This window comes from Molothrus ater, chromosome 3, assembly GCF_012460135.2.
Source record: "Molothrus ater isolate BHLD 08-10-18 breed brown headed cowbird chromosome 3, BPBGC_Mater_1.1, whole genome shotgun sequence".
NCBI lineage: Eukaryota > Metazoa > Chordata > Aves > Passeriformes > Icteridae > Molothrus > Molothrus ater.
Window position 1 is genome coordinate 94045940 of NC_050480.2, and position 23650 is coordinate 94069589.

The 23650-nt window shown below is 36.7% G+C and overlaps 1 protein-coding gene across 2 annotated transcripts in view; it reads left to right on the forward strand.

Moving 5' to 3' along the window:
* Window positions 1-23650, forward strand: part of COL12A1 (collagen type XII alpha 1 chain) — a 99565-nt gene that overhangs the window by 70662 nt on the left and 5253 nt on the right. For both annotated transcript variants that reach the window (XM_036379929.2, XM_054514257.1), the window contains 16 exons: window positions 109-147; window positions 242-380; window positions 2484-2626; window positions 3000-3109; window positions 7983-8132; window positions 8521-8598; window positions 9199-9285; window positions 10187-10240; window positions 10740-10835; window positions 12286-12339; window positions 13269-13322; window positions 14547-14600; window positions 15701-15772; window positions 21098-21133; window positions 21240-21306; window positions 22886-23074. In XM_036379929.2, the coding sequence (XP_036235822.1) occupies window positions 109-147; window positions 242-380; window positions 2484-2626; window positions 3000-3109; window positions 7983-8132; window positions 8521-8598; window positions 9199-9285; window positions 10187-10240; window positions 10740-10835; window positions 12286-12339; window positions 13269-13322; window positions 14547-14600; window positions 15701-15772; window positions 21098-21133; window positions 21240-21306; window positions 22886-23074 (1422 nt within the window). The remainder of the gene's footprint in view (window positions 1-108; window positions 148-241; window positions 381-2483; window positions 2627-2999; window positions 3110-7982; window positions 8133-8520; window positions 8599-9198; window positions 9286-10186; window positions 10241-10739; window positions 10836-12285; window positions 12340-13268; window positions 13323-14546; window positions 14601-15700; window positions 15773-21097; window positions 21134-21239; window positions 21307-22885; window positions 23075-23650) is intronic.

Sequence of the window (23650 nt, forward strand, 5' to 3'; positions counted from 1 at the left end):
TTAATAATCGCACAGACTTCTTGGTAATAAAACTTTCTGAAGTATACATATGTTCACATTCTGTTAGGCTTAGTAGTTTTGAATTATATATTGTTTCATATCTTTCAGCTTGTCCCCTTATTTACTTGGAGGGATACACTTCACCTGGTAAGTAATTGTCTAGTATTTTGGCATAGGTTCATTTGTGTCTTTTACAACTCTACAGTGTTTCTTATTTTTTATTTTCTTTCTGGACTTAAAGGTTTCAAGATGCTGGAATCCTACAATCTAACAGAGAAGCATTTTGCTTCTGTACAAGGAGTTTCACTGGAATCAGGCTCTTTCCCAAGCTATGTAGCATATAAACTCCACAAAAATGCCTTTGTTAGCCAGCCAATACGGTAAGTAAACCTCAAGACTTATATTTAGGGTGACTAGGTGATGAAGGATTAACAGAGTTTATAGATAGCATATGTGTATTATGGAAGATGCATTAATGTAATGTTCTTTTTACTGAGGTTCAAGAAATACACTCTGAAGAACATCTATCATTGTTTTCATTAAATGTTAATCTATTTCTCTCTCTGAACCATAGTTCACTATTAATCTAGCTGCTTATTTTTCTTCGTGATTATGCTTCTTAACCATTCAAGTTGCATATAATCCACAGTTTATACCGAGGCAGTTGAAGTTGTTGAATTCATTCTATAACTTCCTTAGTAGAATGAATTCCATGTTGCTGGACAGAAATGGTTTCAATATGGAGGGCTTAGCATCACTTTTTCCAGAAGCATTGTTCTTACTGCAGTAGGCAGCACATTGATGCCATTGACTTAGGATAGTTTCTCCTCTACTTGACTTGCCTTATTTGGCAAATGGAGCAGAGTTTTCAAGGGCCTGTGGTTTTAGAGCTTGGTTATGGATGGGTAATATTATGGGTATTGCCAACATTTTTTCCCAAAGAGAAAAAGGATTTAGTTAGCAGTTAGTTTTACTGGAAATACCTTTCTCCTTTCAAAAAAGGTTATTCTGGTTCAGAGGAGATGCCTAAAAATAGCCTATTGTTCCCATTAAATTTAGGAAAATTTAGCGTTTTTTTCATGGAAGCCTTTGAAATCGACTGCAATCCTGACAGATTGGGTAAAGACAAGATCACAAGCACAGAAGCTGAGGTTTATGAAGAAATAATTTATTTTTGCTAGCCTTCTGAGATCACAGCTTCAAAAGTGGAGGACTTGAGGATTTTTAACTTCATTGTCATGCCATTAATACCTGCAGGGATGATAGGTCTCTGACAGCATGGATTTTTGCAGTCTAGGGAAATACAGATAATCCCAGTTTTGCAACTCTCTTGCATTGATAGATATTGCATTTAGGATAAGTTGATGAAAATACAAGAAAAAGATAGGCTTCATATTTATTTCATTTTTTTAGAAATGTTGTGGTACATAGTTTAATATCTGCTAAAGAGGTGGAATGGACTTGCCAGAATACTCTGGGCACTTGTTTTTCAATGAGAATCCAGAAAATAAAACTCTAGACTGAGTCAGCAAAGCAATAAACTCATACTGATCCTAGTGGCATAGTTGTTTCCATATCTGAAATAACTTGTTATCCAAATTAAAAATTGTGTTGCTATATTTACTTTAATATTTGAATTCTTGCACTGTGCTGTGTGATGTTGTTGACTTAGTGATGTAATTTTTATTGCAGTGTTCCTAATTGTATGGGTTCATAAGCTTTGTCCAACATACAAAGCAGCTCCTCTTTTAATTTAAGATTTTTATGTTTATCTTCATGTGACTGAATGTCCTTCTGAGCTCCATTAAAATGGTTAAGGAGAAGCAGTGATCACCTCTTTTCTTGCCGTTCTCTTCCTGCATTCCCTCCTTTCCCCTACAGAAAAATTCTGGAGGCTTTTTCATGCATGTTTTTTTATGTACTTTTGGCTCTCTGCTTATTTAATGTGTAACAGTCCAAATATCACAAATTTAAACCTGAGCCACTAAAGAATGAGCTGGAGCCCAAATGCATCACCAATTGCAAAGAAGATATTAAGTATTCCATCTCTGTATCTGTGCCTGAAGGGCAGCAATAGTTAAATGCTCTTGCCTGACTGAAGCAGGCCAGATGAAAAAAATGAATAAAGCTGTGGTCTTTTTTTTCTGTACTTATCAACAAGGAATTTAAAACATGTGTAATTTATACAGAATTTTGCCACAAGAATACATACCCAAGAGTTCTTGGTCATACTCTGACTACCTCTCTAATTGTGGTTCTGGGGCCAGCTGAAGACAGTTGGGAGTTCATCTTAACAAATCACTGTGTTTTTATATCACAATGTTTTTTCCTGTTTGAGAGAGTAGTGAAAATGCTCTGTTCCACTAAACACTGTGGTGTCCCTGTTACTCTTGTGTATTTTCTTTGAAAAAGAGCAAATGATGATGATCTAATTTTTGTCATGTGTTTCTGTGTGAAAAAATGTCTTTATATTGTCTTACCAGGGAGATTCACCCAGAGGGGCTGCCACAGGCGTACACGATCATTCTCTTGTTCCGCCTTCTGCCTGAATCCCCCAATGAGCCTTTTGCAATCTGGCAGATTACAGACAGAGATTACAAACCACAAGTTGGAGTTGTGCTTGATCGTAAGGATGATTATACTTATTGCATAGAGAAGTTACATGTCATGTTACTTTGCATGTGTTCTTACCAAATATTTCCAAACCCAAAGCATTTCTACATGATAAAAAGATTATACATTTTTAGTTTTAAGAAATTTTTTTAAACTTTGTAGATCTATAGTTCAACAAGGAATAATTAATCTAAACTGCATTTCAACTTTAGTATTAACTCTAAAATCAAAGGAAAGTACATCTATATACTTACAGGTCATTAAGATACCTATGATTTGTGTTTACCCAAATAAGGGGTAAACTAGATTTTATCTATAAGGTTGTATAAGTATGGTGGTTTCAGTAGTATGTATGAAATGAAATGTGATATTTTTCTTTATTGCAGCTGCCAGCAAAGTGCTGTCATTCTTTAACAAGGATGCAAGAGGAGAGGTTCAAACCGTAACTTTTGATAATGATGTCGTAAAGAAAATCTTTTATGGAAGCTTCCATAAGGTAAAAGGATTGAAATTATGATGTTGCTTTCTGAAGTACTGTTCCTTTAAATAGAAGAAAGCCAAGCACAAGTTGCTGTCAGGTGACAGTACCTGGTTTTTGGATAGTATTTTAAGTTGACATAGGGACCTGCAGATCATGTAAAACAAGATCTCTGAAGTTATAGGTCTTCTTTGAATCAATGTAAGAGATTTGTCAAGAATTTGTTAAGATTGTGCAAGTGGAGGGATATATCTGAAGAAGAAATTGTAGCCTGGTTCCTGCCACATGAAAGAGGAAGAATAAAAGTTAAAGTGGAAGAAAGAAAGGAAAGGAAGTTGTGGTGAGAAAAGATTGCATGGGAGTGTAATGATTTGAGATCATTCAGAGCAGAGGAAGATACAGCCAGAGAAAGTAAGTAGGCAGGGAAGTAAATAACATATTGAATAAGATTTGTATGTTTAACAAACATAATACATGTGTATGTGTATATTTCGTAAGTATGATTTTTTTTTGCTTAAAAACACTGGGCTTAAAATAGTCCAATGTCATGTTAACTGAGGAAGCAACAAGGAGAGAGCCCATAAAAGGTCACTTTATCATTTAGAATGAAGCTTACAGTTAGTGAATTGACAAAATGGCTAGTGAAATCTTAATATGTTGCTGCATCTGCCTTCGCTTGTCCATAGATCTGTGCTTGTTTTTCTAATTTTGTGCACCAAGTTATGAAAACTTGATGTCCCCAAGCTTCTTTAACTCTAGTCATCAGGAAGTGCCTGACTCAGGCTACATGCACACCTAAAAATATTTTAAAAACATTTTCTTGCTGCGTTAAGTATATATGTTTAGGGCAAGAAAGTGAGCTGAAATTGCAACATTTTTGGTTAGCTGAAATGCACATTCTCATGTTTTCATTTATCTCCCTTCTATTTAGTTAAGTTTTCATCTGATAACTAAATATGGCTTGAGTGTAGCATTTATTTTCTTTATGACCCAATCTTCTGCATGACATGTCACTACCAGCATTCCTTTGAGGATACTGATCAACTCTGTCAACTTCCTGATACTGGAGGCCAAATTGCCAACTGAGCTTTGCTAGACTGAAAGCCAGGAAAGATAACTGGTGCCAGCATTATAATGTTTTGTGACTTCATCTGTTTAAAAGACAGGTGATTATGAAAATAACGCAGTACTATAAAAGCTATTGGTTTCCTCAGAATTTGGAGTAACTTCCCAAACTGGTTTTATATTATATACAGTTATTTTTGTTTTAGAATTTATGCCTGGTTAGTTTAGAATTTAGGCCTGATTATTTTTGACTATATGAAGAAATGTTTATGTGATTGATTTTATAACTGATAGTTATGAGTAACTTTGGACCAAACCTACATTAAGCAGCCTTTATTTTGCCTTTGACATTTGCCTTTTTTTTTAATGGCTTGGTAGGACAACACAATTTTAAGGAAATATAAGAATCTACTGGAGTGAGAAAAACTCTCAGTAAAGGCTAGGATGTATCTTGTTTTGGTATGAAGGTTGATTCATCCCCAAGTACTGCTTAGATGCAAAGCAGTTTAAAACATTCCTCATTTTAGACACCACTGTGAGAGCTGACACTCTTTGGGTCAGTGGTGTGGAGCTCTCCACATGCTGTACTGCCAGCAGTCTCTTTTAAATATCTGTTGCTAATTTAGCTGATGTTTAGAATCATGTTTTTTCTCATAGTTTCTCTAAATGCGATGGAGCTGAGAAAACTTGTCTGAGAGCCCTTACAGTGATGTTCTGCTCATTTATCAGAGCAAATGGGGAAAAATCTGTGGCCCTTGCTAGCTGCCAGAAATTAGCAGTTATGTAAAATTGTCTATTACACTTGATAGTAAAAAAAAAAAAAAATTACAGGGAAAATAAAAATCCAAAATTTTGTATAATTTTAATGGTTAAATACATGAATACATATAGAGAGAAAGTGATCCTAAGATGCCAAAAATGAAAAGGAGTAGCAGTGATTTGCAAATTATCTTAAAGCTTTACAATTACGAATTCTTGCTGAAGTCACTATTTCTTAAGAAAAAAAATTCTCAGTTACTTAATGCAATGTGTAATTCCCTGTCTTTTTTTCTCAGAAAGGAATCAAAAGTTCAGATTTTGATATTTAAAGTAGCTGGAAGAGCCTTGGTTTAGAGTGATATTTAGGATTTTTCACCATGAAACTAAGATAACTTTTCTGGCTTCTCTCCAGATGATTACTAAAATTGCTATCTCAGTCAGGTTGTTAATGATGGCACAATGGGTTTCCCCAGCCCACCTGCTGGGAAAGCCTTATGCATCAGCTGAGTTGATTAGCTCCTAAAAATGGATAGCAGTAGTTACAGATGGATGAAGGAAGGAAAGTAAGATTAACACATTTCTAAAGGTAGGTTTGCAATTTCTCCTGTTGTCCAGCTTCAAAGAAATGACAAATCTTTACAATTCAAGGAGAGATTTTCCAAAATATTAAATATTTTTGTGGCTTCCATTTGATGACTTACTGGCTAATTCACTGAAATACAGTTAACTACACCTAACTGTGGGGAAATTTACTTTGGCATACTTGAACACTCTGCGTAGTAGAGCCATGGTAAAAGCTGTTGAATCTGGCAAGTTCCATAGGAAAAATTCTGACTGCCTGAGACAGTCATTAAATTTCTAACTGATGTTTTGGAGAGACAGACAGCTTCTACTTTCTTATTCTTACCACACTAGACTTCCTTTTACCTTGCCATTTTGCAGTAGTTAGCAAGAGGAAATTTGATAATGAGTGTATATCTTTCTGCTGATAGACGTATGGGAAATAGTTTGCTTGGCTTATTGATGCCATTCACTTAGCACCGATCAGAACACCATCAAACTTTATCTTATAAGGCATCTGGAGAGAAAAATTAAAGTATGTTTTCTTTCCTAAAATATCATAAATTAATAAATAGAACTAATCAGAACAGATTCTTTATGTTGGTGTCTTAGAAACTGTTGAAAACAGAATGTGTTGGAGTTGAATGCAGAGACGTGTTATTTACTGTAAACACCAGATGCCTCCTTTAATTAGATTTATTGCCTAGGCCATGAGATTCAGGCTGGAATGCAGATCTGGCAGTGATTTAAGTGTTTAAGTGACTGAGTCAATGACTTGGGAGAGCTCTCCTTATTTTTGATTGTTGGGATTGCTTCTTCTTTGGATGGATAGATGATGCTCAGCAGTTATTCCTGTTTGAAGCTTTTCAAGCTGATCTCATTCAACATTCTGATGTAGATTTATCTTTACTAATTTTTTTTGTGCTAATGAAAATATAATAATCTATATTTGCTGTGGAATGTGTTTTATTTAAGTTGTGACAAATACTTAACATTCCAGTAGAAGGACTTGCATATTAGGTACCTTTCAGAGCTAGTAAATTACATCTGTGATGTGTTTAAACTGGATGACGCAGTAATAAGGTTTTTTTATTATTATTACTTGTTCAACGAATGCGGTTGGGAATTTTAATTAAAATCTCCATTTATATGCACAGCATTGAGATATAAAGTGTAAGTACATAATTTTAAAAGAGTTTTAGATAAGCTGTGCTGATGCCTTGGAGACAAGTCTGCATGGGAAAATATTCAAAAGGGAAAAAAAGGAAAATATTTCCCAGGAGATTGTTGAGGCACTTATTGGCTCAGGACATTTAGGGGAATCTCTCAACTTTGTGCCAATTCTTAAAGCAGTCATCAAATAGCAATATGTTTCTGTATGGTTATATACTGTGATAAGAGAAGATAAAAAAAAATTATATATACTTCAGGGATTCTTTACTCCTGATCCTAATGTGTTGCTACTTTAACAATTACATAGATATTATAATGATGTATATGAAATATGTGCTGTTGGTAAGGTATATAAAGCCCCTGAAAACTTTCTTTTGCCTGAAGATCAGGAACTGCATATTACACATGCTAAAGTGGCCCTTGTTTATTTCTCAGAGACGCCAAAATGTTTTCTGTGCTTTCAGAGAAATGTTGAAACTTAACTTTTGTAACATTTGCCATATATACTATAAATGTTTGGAAAGATAATCTTTGCTTAGGTTATGTATGTTACTCTGTTTAAGGTTTACTATGTTTCCCCCAAGCTCTTCATTCTTGTCTCCTGGTAAATGTACTCTCTATTACAATCATTCCTTTCTCCCTCCTAAGTGCTTTCTATTTCCAGTAATTAATTAATTACTGGAAATTAATTAATTAATCTCTTCATCTTCCCTGTTTCCCTTTGTTTTGGCATATATTTGTGTAACCGTATTTCTTTTATGGAAATTTTCTCTTGCATCTTCCATTATTTTGTCTTGCTCTGGGCAGGCTTCTCTGGTCACTTCCTGGATCTCAATGTAGTTAATGCCTCTGATTGAATCATCTGTGGCAATTGAACTCTGGGTCTGAAACAATCTAGTCTCTGAACTGCAGAGTCTGTTAGCCAGTGGGCAGTCCCAGGCTTATAAACATCTTGTGTGGTCCCAGCCATCAGAAGAGAACAAGAAATGCTTATATTCACTTCCTCTCAAAAGTCCTTTTATTTTTCTACTTCTATGCCATCTTAAAAAAAAATTAGGGCAAGCTTTTAGAATAGTTAATAATAGTTCAACTATTACATTAATTGTATTTCTTAGCTGTGCTTGTGTGTTCATCTTATTGACCTTCAACACATTCTAAAGAGATTATAAATGTCATAGACTTTCCCTGAGTTTTAATTTTTCCACCAGCTGGAAGCAAAGCAGGATTACTAGGAATAAAATTTAAAACAGTACTATTGAATCAATGAAATACTACTAAGGTGTTAAACTGTGCTCATGTGCCATGTCTAAATATTTCATTAAACTTTTTTCAGGTCCATATAGTTGTTACTTCATCAAATGTTAAGATTTACATTGACTGCAGTGAAATAATGGAAAAACCAATTAAGGAAGCTGGCAATATCACAACTGATGGCTATGAAATACTTGGGAAACTTCTAAAAGGCGACCGAAGATCAGCAACAGTAAGCAAGAAATACGAATTTTTGCAAGACCTTGACGTTTTCTGAGGGAAAAGATTAGGGATTGTTGGGAAACTACTGTTGCATCATCCAAAGCTTTCAAGCATGTGTCAGTAGAGTTGACAGTCTAGTCTTTGCAGCTTCTTGTTCTAGCAGAACTGCAAGAACAAAAATGTAGTAGCTGGAAGCCACACTCAGGTAAATTCAAACAAGGGCAGGAATTTTTTGCTTTTAATAGGGAGAGCTGATAGTGATTGAGTGCAAATACTATGGATACTCTATCATTAGAAATAAATGGAGGAGTGATTTTTTAATGATAATGTTGATAGATTTCATACTTAACAACACACCAAACTTAATGATCTTTCAAGAGTATTTCTTTCTTTTACAGTTAGAAATCCAGAATTTTGACATTGTATGCAGTCCAGTTTGGACTAGCAGAGACAGATGCTGTGATCTCCCTTCTATGGTAAGTATGAATGAACCAGAGGCTATCCAGAAAAATGTTATTGACACTAAATTTAATAATATTACTGTTAGGCTGTTATTAGACCTTGTACTGACAACACTTCTAAATCATAGCTGTCAGAGCAGCCAGTCAACTGCACCTTATTTCAAAGCTTTGTGTCTGAGACACAAAGCTGTAATGCTAGAATTGAGCCCCTTAGAAATTTTGCAAAAAATGTCTGTTACATTTGTATTTCAGTGATGTTTCAAATTCTAGGTATTATAAATGGGGAATTTATTTATCTATTTATTTAATCTGTTCTTGGAGTGGCATTCAAAAAGTAACTATTCTTCGTCAGCGCAAGCTGATTGTCAAGTGCATATAAATACTAGGACAATATTTTGCTCGTGCCTCTATTGTAAATGCCTTGCATAGCTCACAGAGAAAATTTGCTAAATATATAAAAGATCCTGTAGAAACATTTGAAAACCACAGTTTAGCTATGAGTTTTACTTGGAAACAGGGTATTAGCGAATCTTCCTGCTATTATTTCAGAAAAGCATGCTTCCACTGAGTACATTTCTTTAAAAGGACAGTAATAAGCTGTGATTGAATTTTCAGAGAGATGAAGCAAAGTGCCCAGCTCTTCCAAATGCTTGTACCTGTACTCAAGACAGTGTGGGACCTCCAGGACCTCCTGGACCAGCTGTAAGTTAGCAGCTGTAACTATGCACAATAGAAAATGTTCTGATTTTAAAATTTATGGAAGTAGTTTTGTGTTGGTCTGTGGCTTTGTGAAACAAATGCCAGTCAGAGACATAGTTCCTGTCAATATATCCTTAACAACATGGTAATCCAGCCCCTTTTCAGCAGATCCTACCATATCTACTTGCTTGTATGATCTTTTCCTATATTTCCAGTATGATCACTGAGATTAGCTCCTCATTGTTTGATAGGCTGAAAGACTCTGGCACAGCACAAAGTTCTGTGCTTTGTTCACAAGGGAGCTTTAAATTGTCAGGTGTATCTTGCACATCATGTACAAGACATTTTTAATTAACTGAAAAAATATTTTTCCTAAATACAGAGTCAAGATTTCACTCCAAGGAAAGATTCTTTACCCTGTCAGGGAAATAAATTGGTTTTTTATGGGGAGAGATATTAATTAATTAATTAATTAATGGAATGGACATAGTCCTATCAATTGCTTTGAATATTAGGGAGTTATAGCCAGACCAGTAGTCATACTTTGAAACTATCAAAAGGGCTGCATGAAGAATCTAAAGCCCAGTTAAGCTGCCTGGTAGTCTACTAGAGAGGTCTTCAGAGTTTTTGATGAATATAAATTGAAGTTTATATCTGCAGAGACAAAAACCAAAATAATAATTTTTCATGGGCTGAATTGGCAAGGCTGAAGCTGATGTGGTTTCCCTGAGTTCCTGATGCATATTTTATTCTACTACTCTTTTTAGCAGTTTGATCTGTACACTTCAAAACTTTGGGGCTTCACTTAAGAGTTTTTTTAAAGAGAATTCATAAAGCACATAAGAATTATGCACCTTTGCTTTCTGTGTTTGAAATACATTTTCTTTCCAAATACTCAATTTAGGGTGGCCCCGGCGCTAAAGGTCCCAGAGGTGAAAGGGGTTTGACTGGATCATCTGTAAGTATGTTTCCCAAAATGCATCTATAATGATGTTACTACAGGGTCACCTGTATGAAAATTTTTATGCTTAGTTTTAGTTGATTAAAATTTAGTTGAAAATATGCCTTTATGTTGCTTATGTGCAGCCCATCTATTTGAGACTATATATCACAGTCTATGTAGCTACATTGACCACACATCAGGATACTGGGATTATGTGCATCAGTGTTAATACACACTCTGCAGCATTATTGTTCTCTCATCTGTACACAGGACATGGCAATACTTCTAATTGGCACTGCCAGAGGGCATGTATTGGCCTGAGACTGCCAACATGAATCAGAGAATAGCTTATGAAAGAGTATGCCTCTTGAACAGCTATTTCCACTGTTCTTCCGAAGTATTAAATGTGTCTCCAGGCTTCTGACTTGCCTTAAGTGTCTAACCCAAAGGATTTTAGTTATGGATTTCAGACAGCATTGTCATTTACAATTTTGTTTTAATTTTCTGCTTTAAGGGGCCTCCAGGTCCTCGTGGTGAGACAGGTCCTCCAGGCCCTCAAGGTCCCCCAGGTCCACAGGGTCCCAACGGGCTGTCAATCCCAGGTGAACCGGTGAGTGTCCCTTTTGAGTATCCCTTTTGAGTGCCATCAGCAGGCAGTGTGTGTGGAGCCAGAGCTGCCCATGGGATGGTGGTCTTGGGAAGAGGGTGGCAGCGTAGTCAGAGCATTCCTTTGTCCCTGCAACACAGTAGCATTGTGAAACACATCTCTTTCTGAAACAAGTCTCTTAATAAAATAGCATTTTCTGTCCTGAATGTTACATGTGCTTATAGGATTCTAATGAAGGGACAAGGTCTGAGTGGAGTAATGTAAGTTGTGTTACTCTGTTGTCAGCCATAATGGCATTTCTGTAGAGTTGCTAGGCATTCCAGTTTAAGGACTCAAAACTATCAAATTGTGGTACAGGAAAATTAAGGATGCAGTATTACTTTGAAGACTTTTTTTACAGACTGACGTGTTCAACTTCTATTGGCTGGCTTAAATCAGTAGCTAGGGGTTTTCTTGGCAACAGCATCCATGTTTTAGCAAGATGCTATTTCTGATTTCATGTGCATGCCTTCAAAGCCAGAGCAAGTCTTATTAACACTGATGAAGTTTCACCATGTTCTGGTTTTTATAGAAGATTGCATGCATAACTCTTTGTGAATGTATTAAGGCCGCTTTTGCCATATTTCAATAAATAATCACCCTGAAAGCAACAATATAATTCTGATGTTCCCTATTTAGGATTAACTTGAATTTTAATATATTCAGGAGATTCTTTTATGAAGTCTTTGATCAAAATGTAAGGTCTATGGAAAGAAGAAGTGATGTCTAATTGCATGCTGTGTCATTTTTCATTTGAAAATTGGTTACCTGCTCCATCTGTAATGGAATTTGGGAAATGGAAAACAAAATGTGCTTTAAGGTAGACATTAGGAACACCTTCTGTTTTGTAAGGACAAAGTAGAATGATTTTGTTACCCTGTGTAGATTCTTTTCATGCTTTTTTTTCATTATACACTAATTTAAATTTAATAAATTTAAAAATTTATTAAAGAAGATATAGAGGTATCAAACAGCAAGAAAGGAAAAACATTCCTCTTACATGCATAATGCAAATAAGCCATTTATTTGTCACATTCACTTGAAAAAGTCTGAAGAATGAAAACACAAACATTCGTGGAGTTTCTCATTAGCTAACATGAATTTAGAGCACTTTTGAGTCATGTACTTTTGTTTTTCCTATCAATTAAGAATCATGTTCTCAGTCTATGTTTACACATTTTTTGATTAGTACCAGTTGTTAATGCTGGATTATCATGCAAGCCACTCTAAAAAATGAATATTGTTTTGCCTAATTTAGCTCATGTGGGTTTGGACTGTGCATTTATACTACAGTGCTGTAGCATATATGGAAGGCAAGCTAGCTGTGAAAGGCAGCAGATTGCTTCTTTATAGCCTCCTACACCTTGTGTCCTGGAAGTATGATGTATTCTGTAATCATTTGTGAAAATTATAGGGTCGTCAAGGAATGAAAGGGGATGCTGGCCAGCCTGGACTCCCAGGGCGATCGGTAAGTTGACACTTAGACAAGGTGATGTCATTTTGCACTATTCCTGAAGAAATCTGGCTGATGGACAGCTGTCTTTGACATCACTAGGAGTCATGGGCTCTTCTCATACCTCCCTGGGCCACAGTTTTGGAAACATAGTTATCTTGCACTTAGAAATTTGAAATATAGGTAATAATAAACCATTCAAAACAGCAAATGTGAAAAAACCAGCTGTGCTTGGTCAAGCCAAATGCCCATCCTGACTGTTGTGAATGAACAATAACAGACCATTCGATTAGGAAGAGTACTCAATTCCCCAGGAAGGTCTCTCATCTTCTGACCACTTGCAGTTAAATGTCCTCCTAAAATAAAGATTGCAGAACTTTGCTGAGCCCTTCTTTAGTAATTACTAATTACTTTCTACTTTTGGAATTCAAATGGCCTTGGGACATTATTTGTATGCTTCCTGAAAGAAGAAGACAATATTTAAGTTCAGTTACTTGCAGGTTTCTGTATTGTTAACTATACAAAGAGGAGAAAAAATTAGGATCTTTTTTAATTGACCAAATTTATAAATAATCTAAGGTCATTGATCTGCATATGTCCTGGCATGATGAATATTCCTGGGTTACTATCTTGTCCGTAATTTAGTGATGATAAAAAGACTACATGAGGAGTGCTTAAGTGTTGTTGTGGACTTAGTTTCATAGATCAGATAAGGTCAGTCATGGGCCAAGGGCCTTGAATTCTTTATCTGTTTCATTAGTCCTTATAACTCTTAGTAGAATACTTTTAGGGAGTAGTAATGTCCTGTAGGAAGCAATGCTACATGTAAGTGTACAATGAGATTAGACAGAAAGGAGGGAAGAACATACTTGAGATATATGGAATGACATAACAGTGATGTTTGTTCTGTCATGGATACAATTTCTCACTCTTTCTCCCTCCAGGGAACGCCAGGTTTACCTGGTCCACCTGGACCAGTGGGACCTCCAGGAGAAAGGGTAAGGCTTCCTCAATTTATGTTCTGAAAAGACCAAATAATGTCATTTTTGTGTTTTGTCAGATTTTTCCCATTCTTTATATATCTTTCAATTTTCAAATGTTTTTTCAAGAGGAGTCCTTTTATCATCACCCCTTCTGGAGAGACAAAAGTAGCAGGATTGGAAACACATCAGGGGTAAAAACCTCCCCAGACAGCTATTGGTAGCCAGATAGGTTCTGTAAAAATTGGCCTGCTCCCTCCCCTGACGAGGTTCTCAGCTGCCTTCACCCTCAGGGCAGTATGTCCCCTAGGCAGGGCTCTGCAGAGGGACTCAGCCCTGCTGCCTTCCCCACATTGTTGCTGCTACAGGGGATCCCTTTGAAACTCTGTTTATCTCAACATCTGGGAGATGCCATATTGTTCAGGAATCTGTCTGTGCCAAACTTACTGTGAAGTTCAGGCTTGCCCCTAAACCTTTGGCTGTCTGGAGCTTCTTTGGATGGAGAACTCTGAAATGTCTTCCTAATGAGGGGCATGTACACAGGTATTTCATTGTGGAGTTGCTGCAATTCCTTTCTTCTAATTGCAGTCAGGTAAATCTCTTTTGTTGTCACAGTAGAATATCACCTTTAAGATGACTGAAGCAATTATTTGCCTTTACAGGCAAAATTCATAGCTGATATATGCATTTATAGCCGTCCTTTAGTGGGAATTCAAGCTGGAAATGAAAATAGATGACTGTGTGATGGCCAAAGAGGATACTGTTGGATTGGTGGGTCATGGTGGATTGGTGGACCATCAACATTGACTTGTGCATTACTGAATGTTGGATTACTGAAATGGGAACCTTCTGTAAATTTCTGCTCAGCCTTCATTTTTGCAGGGGAAATATCTGAGAGGGAGGAGGCTCTCCAGTTAAGTATAAACCTCTGATGATCCAGCTAAACTGTGAATGAGAGAACAGTGAAATGAGAGATTTTGCTCCTCTGGGATAGAATAATGATTCCTTTTCTTAAAAATATTAAGAAACATTGATTTCATTTTTAGTTAATCAACAGCAGCTGAACATCTAAAGTGTCTGAAGCTCAGTGTTCCATAGCCTTCTCCAGCATAATTTGTGATAGCTATTTTCTAACTTGTACTGTGGATAGGTTTTAAAAGAAATTACAGTAGTAATCATATATATACAATTATATAATTGTAAAGACCACTTTTCTCTAATCTTACTTTTGTTTTTGAATAGGGTTTCACAGGAAAAGATGGTCCCACAGGTCCCAGAGGCCCACCAGGACCAGCGGTAAATATAATTTTGTCTTGATATACTCTGAATTAAGAGACCTCATCCAAGAGAGAGCCACATTGACATTTTCAATTTCTGTCAAATATGTAATGGATCCTTTGCTCAATATCCTAAATGGGTCTGAAAAGCTCTTGGTAGAAGGTGAGCTGGGCAAAGCATATATTCAGAAATGTTCATAACAGTGGTTTTGAAACTGATTTCTGCCAGGGTAAATAAGGGAAGAACCAGTTTATCTGATTCTTTAGCCATGATCTTTAAATGCATAGCTAGGTCTCCTGAAACCAATTGGCTTATTACTTGTACACTGGTGAAAACAAACACTGTTAATACAAGTTTTTCTTGACAAGAGCATTTGAGGATTAGTTTTTGCTTGCAGAGCTGCTTCACTGTGTCTTGTGGGAGCATGCTAGAAAAGAGGCTGGCTGTTAGAGAAAAGTGTATGGTGGATCATACAGCCCGAGATAGGCAATTTGCTGCAGCCCCATGTCACCAGGTCCAACCTATAGCAAGTTGGAAGCTGCATTTCCAAAAGGCAGATGCACACAGAACACATATTTGCATTACATATATAGAGAGCAATCTCTAAGGCAGGGTATTATTTGGGCTGGCCCCATGTCCCCACAATTGTCTTCCTCATGTTCCTTTGTGAATGTGCAGATGAGCTTTTGTCACATAATCTGATATTGTTCTTTTAATTTTTTGTATTTATCTAGTATCACTAGAATGGCTTTTGGTCTTGTTGTGGATTTTAACATGGATCACAGATCTGCTAGGTGAACTTAGAAGGCCCAACTATTTTTTACTGTTTCAGGAATTGGTCATTTAGAATGATACCAAAAAACATATACTCACCCTCTGCACCTTTCAGTGCCACAACGTCTGTTAAACTGTGATGTTACATAAAAGAACACATTTCCAAGACAAACAAACTGTTTATTCCATAAAAAAATTTTCAAGCCTGATATGTACCTAACAGAAAACAACCTGATAGGAACTACTTTCAATATTGCTTTGTACTCAATACAATAACATGTTTCTCATTAGGGCTTAGGTAATTGTGTATTTCCACTATTCATTGTACTTGTCTTCTGTTGCAGGGTGCTCCCGGAGTTCCAGGAGTTGCTGGCCCAAGCGGAAAACCAGGGAAACCAGGAGATCGTGGGACACCAGTAAGATAATGATACACTTAGAGTATCAAATTTATAATTACAGTCTGTTGCTGAACACGAGACTTCTGCTGCTTGAAATAGTTGTCTTGCACTTATGATGGTGGTTAATACAGTGGAGTTGACCTAAACCCACAAGTATTTTTTAAAAATAATTTTATTTTTACAGTATGCCATTTTGCTGAGTTTAATAGTTGGGGCTGAAAATTGTGGTCTCTGGTTTCCACTAAAAAGATCGTAGGCTATTATGTGCCAAGACATATATTCATTCCTACACTGCATAAGCATGGAAAACTAGGTCAGCAAAACGATTGTAAAGTCTTTACACTACTGCATGCATGTGTAGTAAAAAAGTGATAAACTGCTGAAGGTGGACAATCTTTGATAATATTACATAATCAGTTGTGTTTTGCAAATGTTTCATTATTTTTACAATGTTATTTCACAGTTATTTAGGAGTGGTTTCTGTGGGTTCTATTTAAACTTTTAAAGTGCTTCCTGAAGAGAGAGAAAGAGCAGGAGGTGCTGCCTCCCACCAACAGTTTCAGGGGAAATTTAATTTGAGTCACTCATGGTATCTCAGAGAAATTATACTTAAGTAAGACATCAAGGGAAATGAGAAGTCATTCGTTACTTGTGGATAACGTATAGCAGTCATCTAGAATTTTCTATCCTGCCTCAGTGTAGTTGTATATAAAAAAGCTGGATAATTTGAAAGAATATGTAGTAGGCTGGGAAACTTGATGGCCATGAAGCAGAAGCTCCCAGGAGTACCTGGAAGCTGGGTAATTTTCTCTTACACACGTTGAATTCAGTCTGTGTTTGCCAGACTATAAATTCTATTTCTCCTTGGAGTAGAGGACACAGAGTGTCTTAGGAAAGTCTTGAAGCTTTCCTGCCTTTAGATATACATTTTAGTGGGATATTTGTGCTCGGTTACATGTTGAATAGACATGGCTGGAGCACAAAGTGCTGTGCTTTGTTCACAAGGGAGCTTTAAATTGTCAGGTGTATCTGATTTTTCCTTCACCTGGGACAATGGATAGCTGGTAAGTACCTAGTTCGGAAGTAAAGATCTTCTGCAGGTAAATAATGTGTTTAGAAGGAAATCTGGCTACAAGCCCAGTTTAAAGACTTTTACAAAGCAAGGCAGTCAACTCCTGTCCAGGCACCATGTCTAAATTCTCCTGCACTCTAATTCTTAAGAGTTCCTTTCAATTAGAAATAAATGTTTCCCCCTGCAGTTATTGCACTTTATTGTAATGGGACACTGTGCATCATATTTACCATTTCTAATGTTTCTAGAACAGATCTCAGCAGGAATTCTGGCTTGTACCTTGTACAGATGTTTTATCAGATTCCTGGTGGACAGAATTTCAAGGCCTTCCTTTGTTTGCAGTACTACAGCTGCCAAAGGTGCAGCCTGACAGCCAAATGCAACTTGCACTGTCATGAATCATAATTCTGCCTGAAGAGAAAGATAATGAGGCTTCACTTAGCCTCTAGTAAATACAAGGAATAAATAATTTTTCACCAGATCCTGCCAGTTTTTTCTTCTCCCTGATCAATCTGTATTGCTAGTACTATTAAATGAAAGTGAGGAGAAAGACCCCTGCAAGCCAAGGGATATATTGCATTCCAGGTAAAAGGTATACAGTTACTTGCAAATTATGAGCAGCCTTGGTGTTCTGAAGTTACTCCCAGTGAATGTGGTCAGCTAGAGCTCCTTCCTGATGTATTCAATACCAGTAATGTGCTAAGCTGAGGCAGACCACACTGTAAACATTTCTCTACCTCACTGTGTACTTATACTAGAACAAGTAAATCCTAGAAGTGTTAACTGAATTTTCATGGAAGTAGGAAATTTGGCTTTTTGGTCTGCTTACAAGTGCCTCCAAGAGAAACTTAGGTGTTTTTTCCAGTGTAGCAACAAAATGACGGAAAAAGGAACTGTAAGAACACAAACAAGTTGGTAATTTATTGAGAACTGTATGCAGACTATCCTAGAGGAGACTAAAATATCTGCTGTCTGTCTGGTCAGAGAGTGAGAATTCCATAGTGGTTCATACACATATCATAAGGTAACAACTATCAACAGTAAGAAAGACTCACTAAACTAGAAGAGGATATTGGTTCAAGAAAAAATGGATATGTTTTCTATGAATAAATATAATGGGAAATAAAAGATGCTGGACTATTAGAGAGGAAAAGTTCCAGTTCTTGTTTTATAGGTGTGAGAATGAAAATAGTAATGATGGGTATGCAGACTAAGTTGTGTTAAGGTAGAGCTGTCCTGTTTATAAAACAGGCTCTCTGACAACAGGGTCTGATTTTGTTGATTTAGACAGTCCCTGAGGAAAAATGCAAAGCATTTAAATTTAATAAGTAAGGTGCTATTGAACTGATGCCTTCAGGACCAAATAAAATGTGAAAAGCTTTCGAGAGTAGCCCAAGTCTGTTGTGAGTTACATGCAGGTTTTGAGAATTTTGCATTCTCTGCTGCCATGTGTTCACTGCTCTTGCGTCCATCTATGCAGATGTCCTAGATGAAGTCTCAAAAAGGCACTGCTTTGGGAGCAAAGAGCTGGTGGTTCTTGAGGGAAGAGAGCATTCTTTTGGGAAAAACAATTGAGCACATTATCTTTAAAAATAAAAATAGCAAAACTTCCTTTGTTTTGTCCTCTTCAGCAGTAGAACTATGCTGCGGCCCCAGCCTTCATCCCACAGCTCAGAAAAAATCCCACATACAGCATAAACCAGCTTCTCCTTGCACTGACCCCAAGTGACTCCCTCACTGCAGGATAGCAACAAAACAGAATGCCAGCAACAGCTGCTGTTTCTCAAAATGCTGTCAAGCAGTAGGCTAAACTGCATTTTTTTGTCTATTAAAAGAAATTTAAGAGGCATATAACCAAGAGAGAGGAAGATGCAAATAGTAACGAAGTAACTGAAGTTGTAATTATTTTTTTGAAAATTTGATTCTAAAGTATCCAGGTGGAAAATGTACTTTATTGTTAACATGGCCAGTCAGCCTCTAATCTCCCAATTTTAAAGGTAGTTCCAAATAGGCTCTAGACTTCCACCCACAAGGCTGAATCAGTGTGTGTTTGCAATGTCACAAATTGAGGAATGAGGCTCATTTTATTTCAGTGAATTTTAAAATTCACTGTACATGGCATTAACATTTTCCTTGTTGGGGGACCTTGTTGTCTTGTCTTGCCTTGCCTCATCCCTCTCCCTCTCCCCTTATCTTGTGAATACACAAAAGATGTACTGCATGATTTGCTTCTCGTAGAAGGTCTTACTATGAAAGCCATAGAAAGAATGAGAATAAAACAAGAATGTATTATAAATACATACACAGCAGATAATTTCAAATGAGTACACTTGTAGGAAATAGAAAAATTGGAAAGTTTCAAACAGAAAGAGAAGCATTAATCTTTACCATTTCCCCCCCCACATATTTTCATGTAATAGAGTAGTGCAATTAAAAACCTACAGTTCTGTTCAATGAATATTTCAGGTACATGCAATAGTTTATGAATGAGATATTAATGTCTATTTATTTGGGAATCAAATTAAGGTTTTTTTAGAATTTCAGTACATCATAATTTACCACAGTGTTAATTATTGGAGAATGACAGATAGAAATGTCATATCTTCCTGATGATTTTACTTGTTACCATTTATTTATGGTATGGCATTTACAAGTCCATAGTCTGTTTCAGCATATGGCTGTAATAAGCTAAAACTAAAAGACAAACATTTCCCCATGGACTTCACAGAGTAAGAAAAATATAGATGAAAAGCAAAGGACAGAAGGATATTCATCAGCTTCATGGGTATATTTTATCCATATTAGCAGCTGCCTCATTGGTGGCATAATTTATTCCAATGGCACATTTATGGCGTCACCATTCTAAATCGTTCATTTGAGTTTGTACAATTAATTTTGCAAGAGCAATCTGTTATTCATTATGCAAATGTACCGTACGACAACTACTTAACTCGGTGATGGATGAACTGTCTCATATTTTCTGTGGCATGTCATGGGGTAGGTGTGTGCAATTCTGCAGCAAAGAAGCTCAGAGACTACACTAAGCTCACACCCTGACATACCCCAAGGGCATTTGTCTGCCCAAGGCCTTGACAGAAGTGTGTGAAACAGTGTCACCACATTCGAGAGGTGTCTGCTGTGACCTCAGTGGAATGATTTGGTATTCTGTGTTGTTGAAATTAATTATGGGTACTGTAGGAATGTTATGAGAAACAGCTGCAGCCCACACTTGGCCTTTGCTTTGTTAATGGTCAGAAATAGATTCCTTAAAGAAATACTACACTGCAAAAAACAATAACACTCAGGATGTGTGTTACTATGTAGAGAGCCATGCAGAGCAGCAGATGACCAAACTGATCTTTTACCTTTGAAATATGCCTTATGTTCAAGTAGCAATTTAGGCTAGAAATCAAAATCCATGTGAACTCATGCAAGCCCTATCATTATTCCCAGTGTTTTTCACACACACATACATACATTAAAATTAGAATCAGTCCTCCTCGTTTGCTTCTTTCATAGTACTCTTGAAAACTGAAAACACCACAACCACTAAACTATTCAAAGGCAAATGGAAAGTGCTGCTAGACTGACAAATGTAATTCATTATAAAGGAGCTCAAACTAAGACTTCTATAAGACATTTTAAAGACTAGAAATGGTTGAGAATTAAGAGGGAAGCTGTCATTATAAATAGAATAAGCACTCTGTCCATGTTGTGTCATCTTATCATAACTCTATTTCACTTAATATAGAATACTTTTTATATGGATTCAAGAAGACAACTACCTTTTTTTGACATATGTTATTCTTCCTAACATACCTTCTGTAATAAGTTGTCTTAAAATTAAACAGTCCTATAAAACTTAAAATTAAACAGTCATATATGACTCATATCAGACCATTGATCATTTACTCAAATATGATGCTAGAAATTCAACTTTGAAATTGACAGTGTGATCCAAGTGTCAGAATACATCAGTTTTTTGGTCCTAATTTGAATTTTTCCTTCAAATCATTTTCTTCTGCATCTATTAGTGTGTTTGATGACAGACAAAAGATCATCGTTTCTCCACTCTTTTCTGGCACCTGTTTTAGCATCTCTGAAATGAGAAGTTCAAGGAGAACCAGATATTTCTTCTTGAAGGAGTCAAAACTTTTTCTAGAATTACAGATCTCAATTTATAGCTGGAGATGTGTAAATTACACATCTCAAACTTATGTTATCAAATAACATAATTCTTCAGTTGCTTAATTTTTACTTATTTATTTTAGGGTTCACCTGGAATGAAGGGAGAAAAAGGTGACAGAGTAAGTCTGCTTAAAAGTCAATTCTTTTCATAATTTTAAAATGAAACACTATGTCTTTAAAAGTACAAGTGCTAATGAAACACTTGTTTTGGATTTGATTATTTAGGGTGACATTGCTTCTCAGAACATGATGCGAGCAGTTGCAAGACAAGTTTGTGAACAACTGATAAATGGTAAACAGTGTTGCTTGCTTTGTATGCCATACAAGTAATCAACTACTTTCTTAAAAAGATAAAACAATGGTTTAAACTTGAAGAGACAGATATTGGCCACAGAGCACAGCAGGATCTTGACAATCTGATAGCTGTCCAATGCAAATGATTTGGTGGAAAAAATGTAGCAGCAATTTTTTGCCAGATCCAGAGGCTAGCTTGATAATCACAGAATAACAGAATAAACTGAGTTGGAGCTATTCTGTGACCTTTGGAAATACACATGCAATTTAAACATTCTGGTGAGGTTTCCTTTGTCATTTTGTTCCAAAATTACTTCATTTTGCAATAAAATCAGCATATATTTTCTCATTAAACATGTCTTATCTTCAAGAGAAGAAAAAGGATCTTCAGTGAGAAAAAGGATGCTTACTGCAGGTACTTTGCCAGCCGGGAAAGACGGATGAGTGCTGGTTAAATACTGTGTGCAGAATCAGTGGTGCTATGCAACTAGAAACAGTATTTGGAAAATGACTTCAAATTTAATTTCAGTCCTCTGCTGCCACATAGTGCAGCTCTGCAGCCCATGAAGTTGCTCTCTACAGAGGCTTTCTCTCTGATCTTGAATCAGTGCTTTTTCTGTCAGTAGACCTGCCGAGAAAGACAACGGCAAACTGGTTTTTAATATTGTATCTATTACAATGTTAAGTGCTGACTGAGGAAAACAGACATACCTTTTGGATCATTGAGTGCTTGTGTACAGGAAGGAAGACAGTATGTCCTTTGAAATGTCTGTGATGGCTGCTAATCAAAACATTTCTATTAGTTAGCCATCACAGAAGAAGTAAAGTACATTTGTGAATGTGTTAGATTTATGAACAAGGATGTCATGTCCAAGATCTTTTAACATTTCTTAGTGCATCCCTGCCTTACTTTTTCGTGTTCAGCTGATCTCTTTCTTCAGTGTTTTGCTAGGACAGACACATTATACTAATCAGATGCGTCTCTCCATTGAGGCTTCCTTCCTGCATAGCTTCAAAATGGTGTTGCTTTTGCTCACAAGTCCCTTTTTTTGGAAATGAAATTTGACCATATGCAGAAGGTGTATAAGTACAAGCCTGTGCAGCCTACAGGCTTAAGAAAATTACTTCATGGACTGTGCTGCTAACTCTACACATGAATAATTTATATTGTCTGTGGTAGCTGCAGAGGTCTGAAAGTACAGAGAAATGTGATACTACAGCTTTAGAAGTGGAGCAAATCCTTTCTGTTCTTCCGAGTAAAAACAACCTCTAAACAGAACTCCAAGGGCAAGAGTATTGTAAAAAATTGCCTTTTTCTTGATTTTAGTAGTTCTGTGATAATTGTTTTAATGCCATTGGCTTCCAGAAGCTCCCTTAACTTTCCTCCCTGACCCCCTCCCTCCTCCATTTATGTTCAGCTTTCTTATTGGACATTCATCTTAAGTCTTTCTAATGAATCTGTATTGATTTAATGAATAGAAACAAGAATAAGATTTAATTAAGAGAGATAATATATTATTCCTTCCCACTCTGATAAGAGATTTTCACTCATTTCACATTTATATTTTCTTTTGAAGGTCAAATGAGCCGGTTCAATCAAATGCTGAATCAAATCCCAAATGATTATTATTCAAACCGAAACCAGCCAGGGCCACCAGGTCCACCTGGTCCCCCAGGAGCTGCTGGGACAAGAGGAGAACCTGGACCTGGAGGAAGACCAGGATTCCCAGGACCTCCTGGCGTTCAAGGACCACCTGGTGAAAGAGGTGAATAAATTCCAAGGCAGCTGTGCTGTGGACGTAGTACAGAGGTTGCCAGAGGAGCAGTCTGCTCCTTTTACCATGTCAGACTAGGAAGCCCTGCTAGGCCAGTTGGATTGCCTGAGGGACACTGGGGTACTGAAGGACAAGGTTAACTAGATCAGTGCTTTCCTGTCTCTCTCTTGCTCAGGTTTCATGAAATACAAATTGGTATAACATTTTGGCTGCTGTCTGAGACTTTCACATAATATCCCAGGAAAGCAATTGTTCTCAGATCTCTTCTGGCACTATAGAGCTACATCTTGAAAGGCTGTTTGGAGTAAGACAACTCTTTGCAAAGTAGAACACTGATTAAGAGAGAAAATGAGTCATTAACAAGTATAAATTTAGGACTTTAAAGAATTGTATCAACACCCTTAGCTCTTTACAATATTCTGAGGGAGGGAAGCAACTGAACGGAAAGTGAACATATGGGTGAACCTACTTTACATCTATCTTGGATCACTGCATTTACATGGAGTGTCTGTAGTGTACTCTTTTGTGGCCTTTGCTTATTTCCACTACTCTACAATAGCATAGACT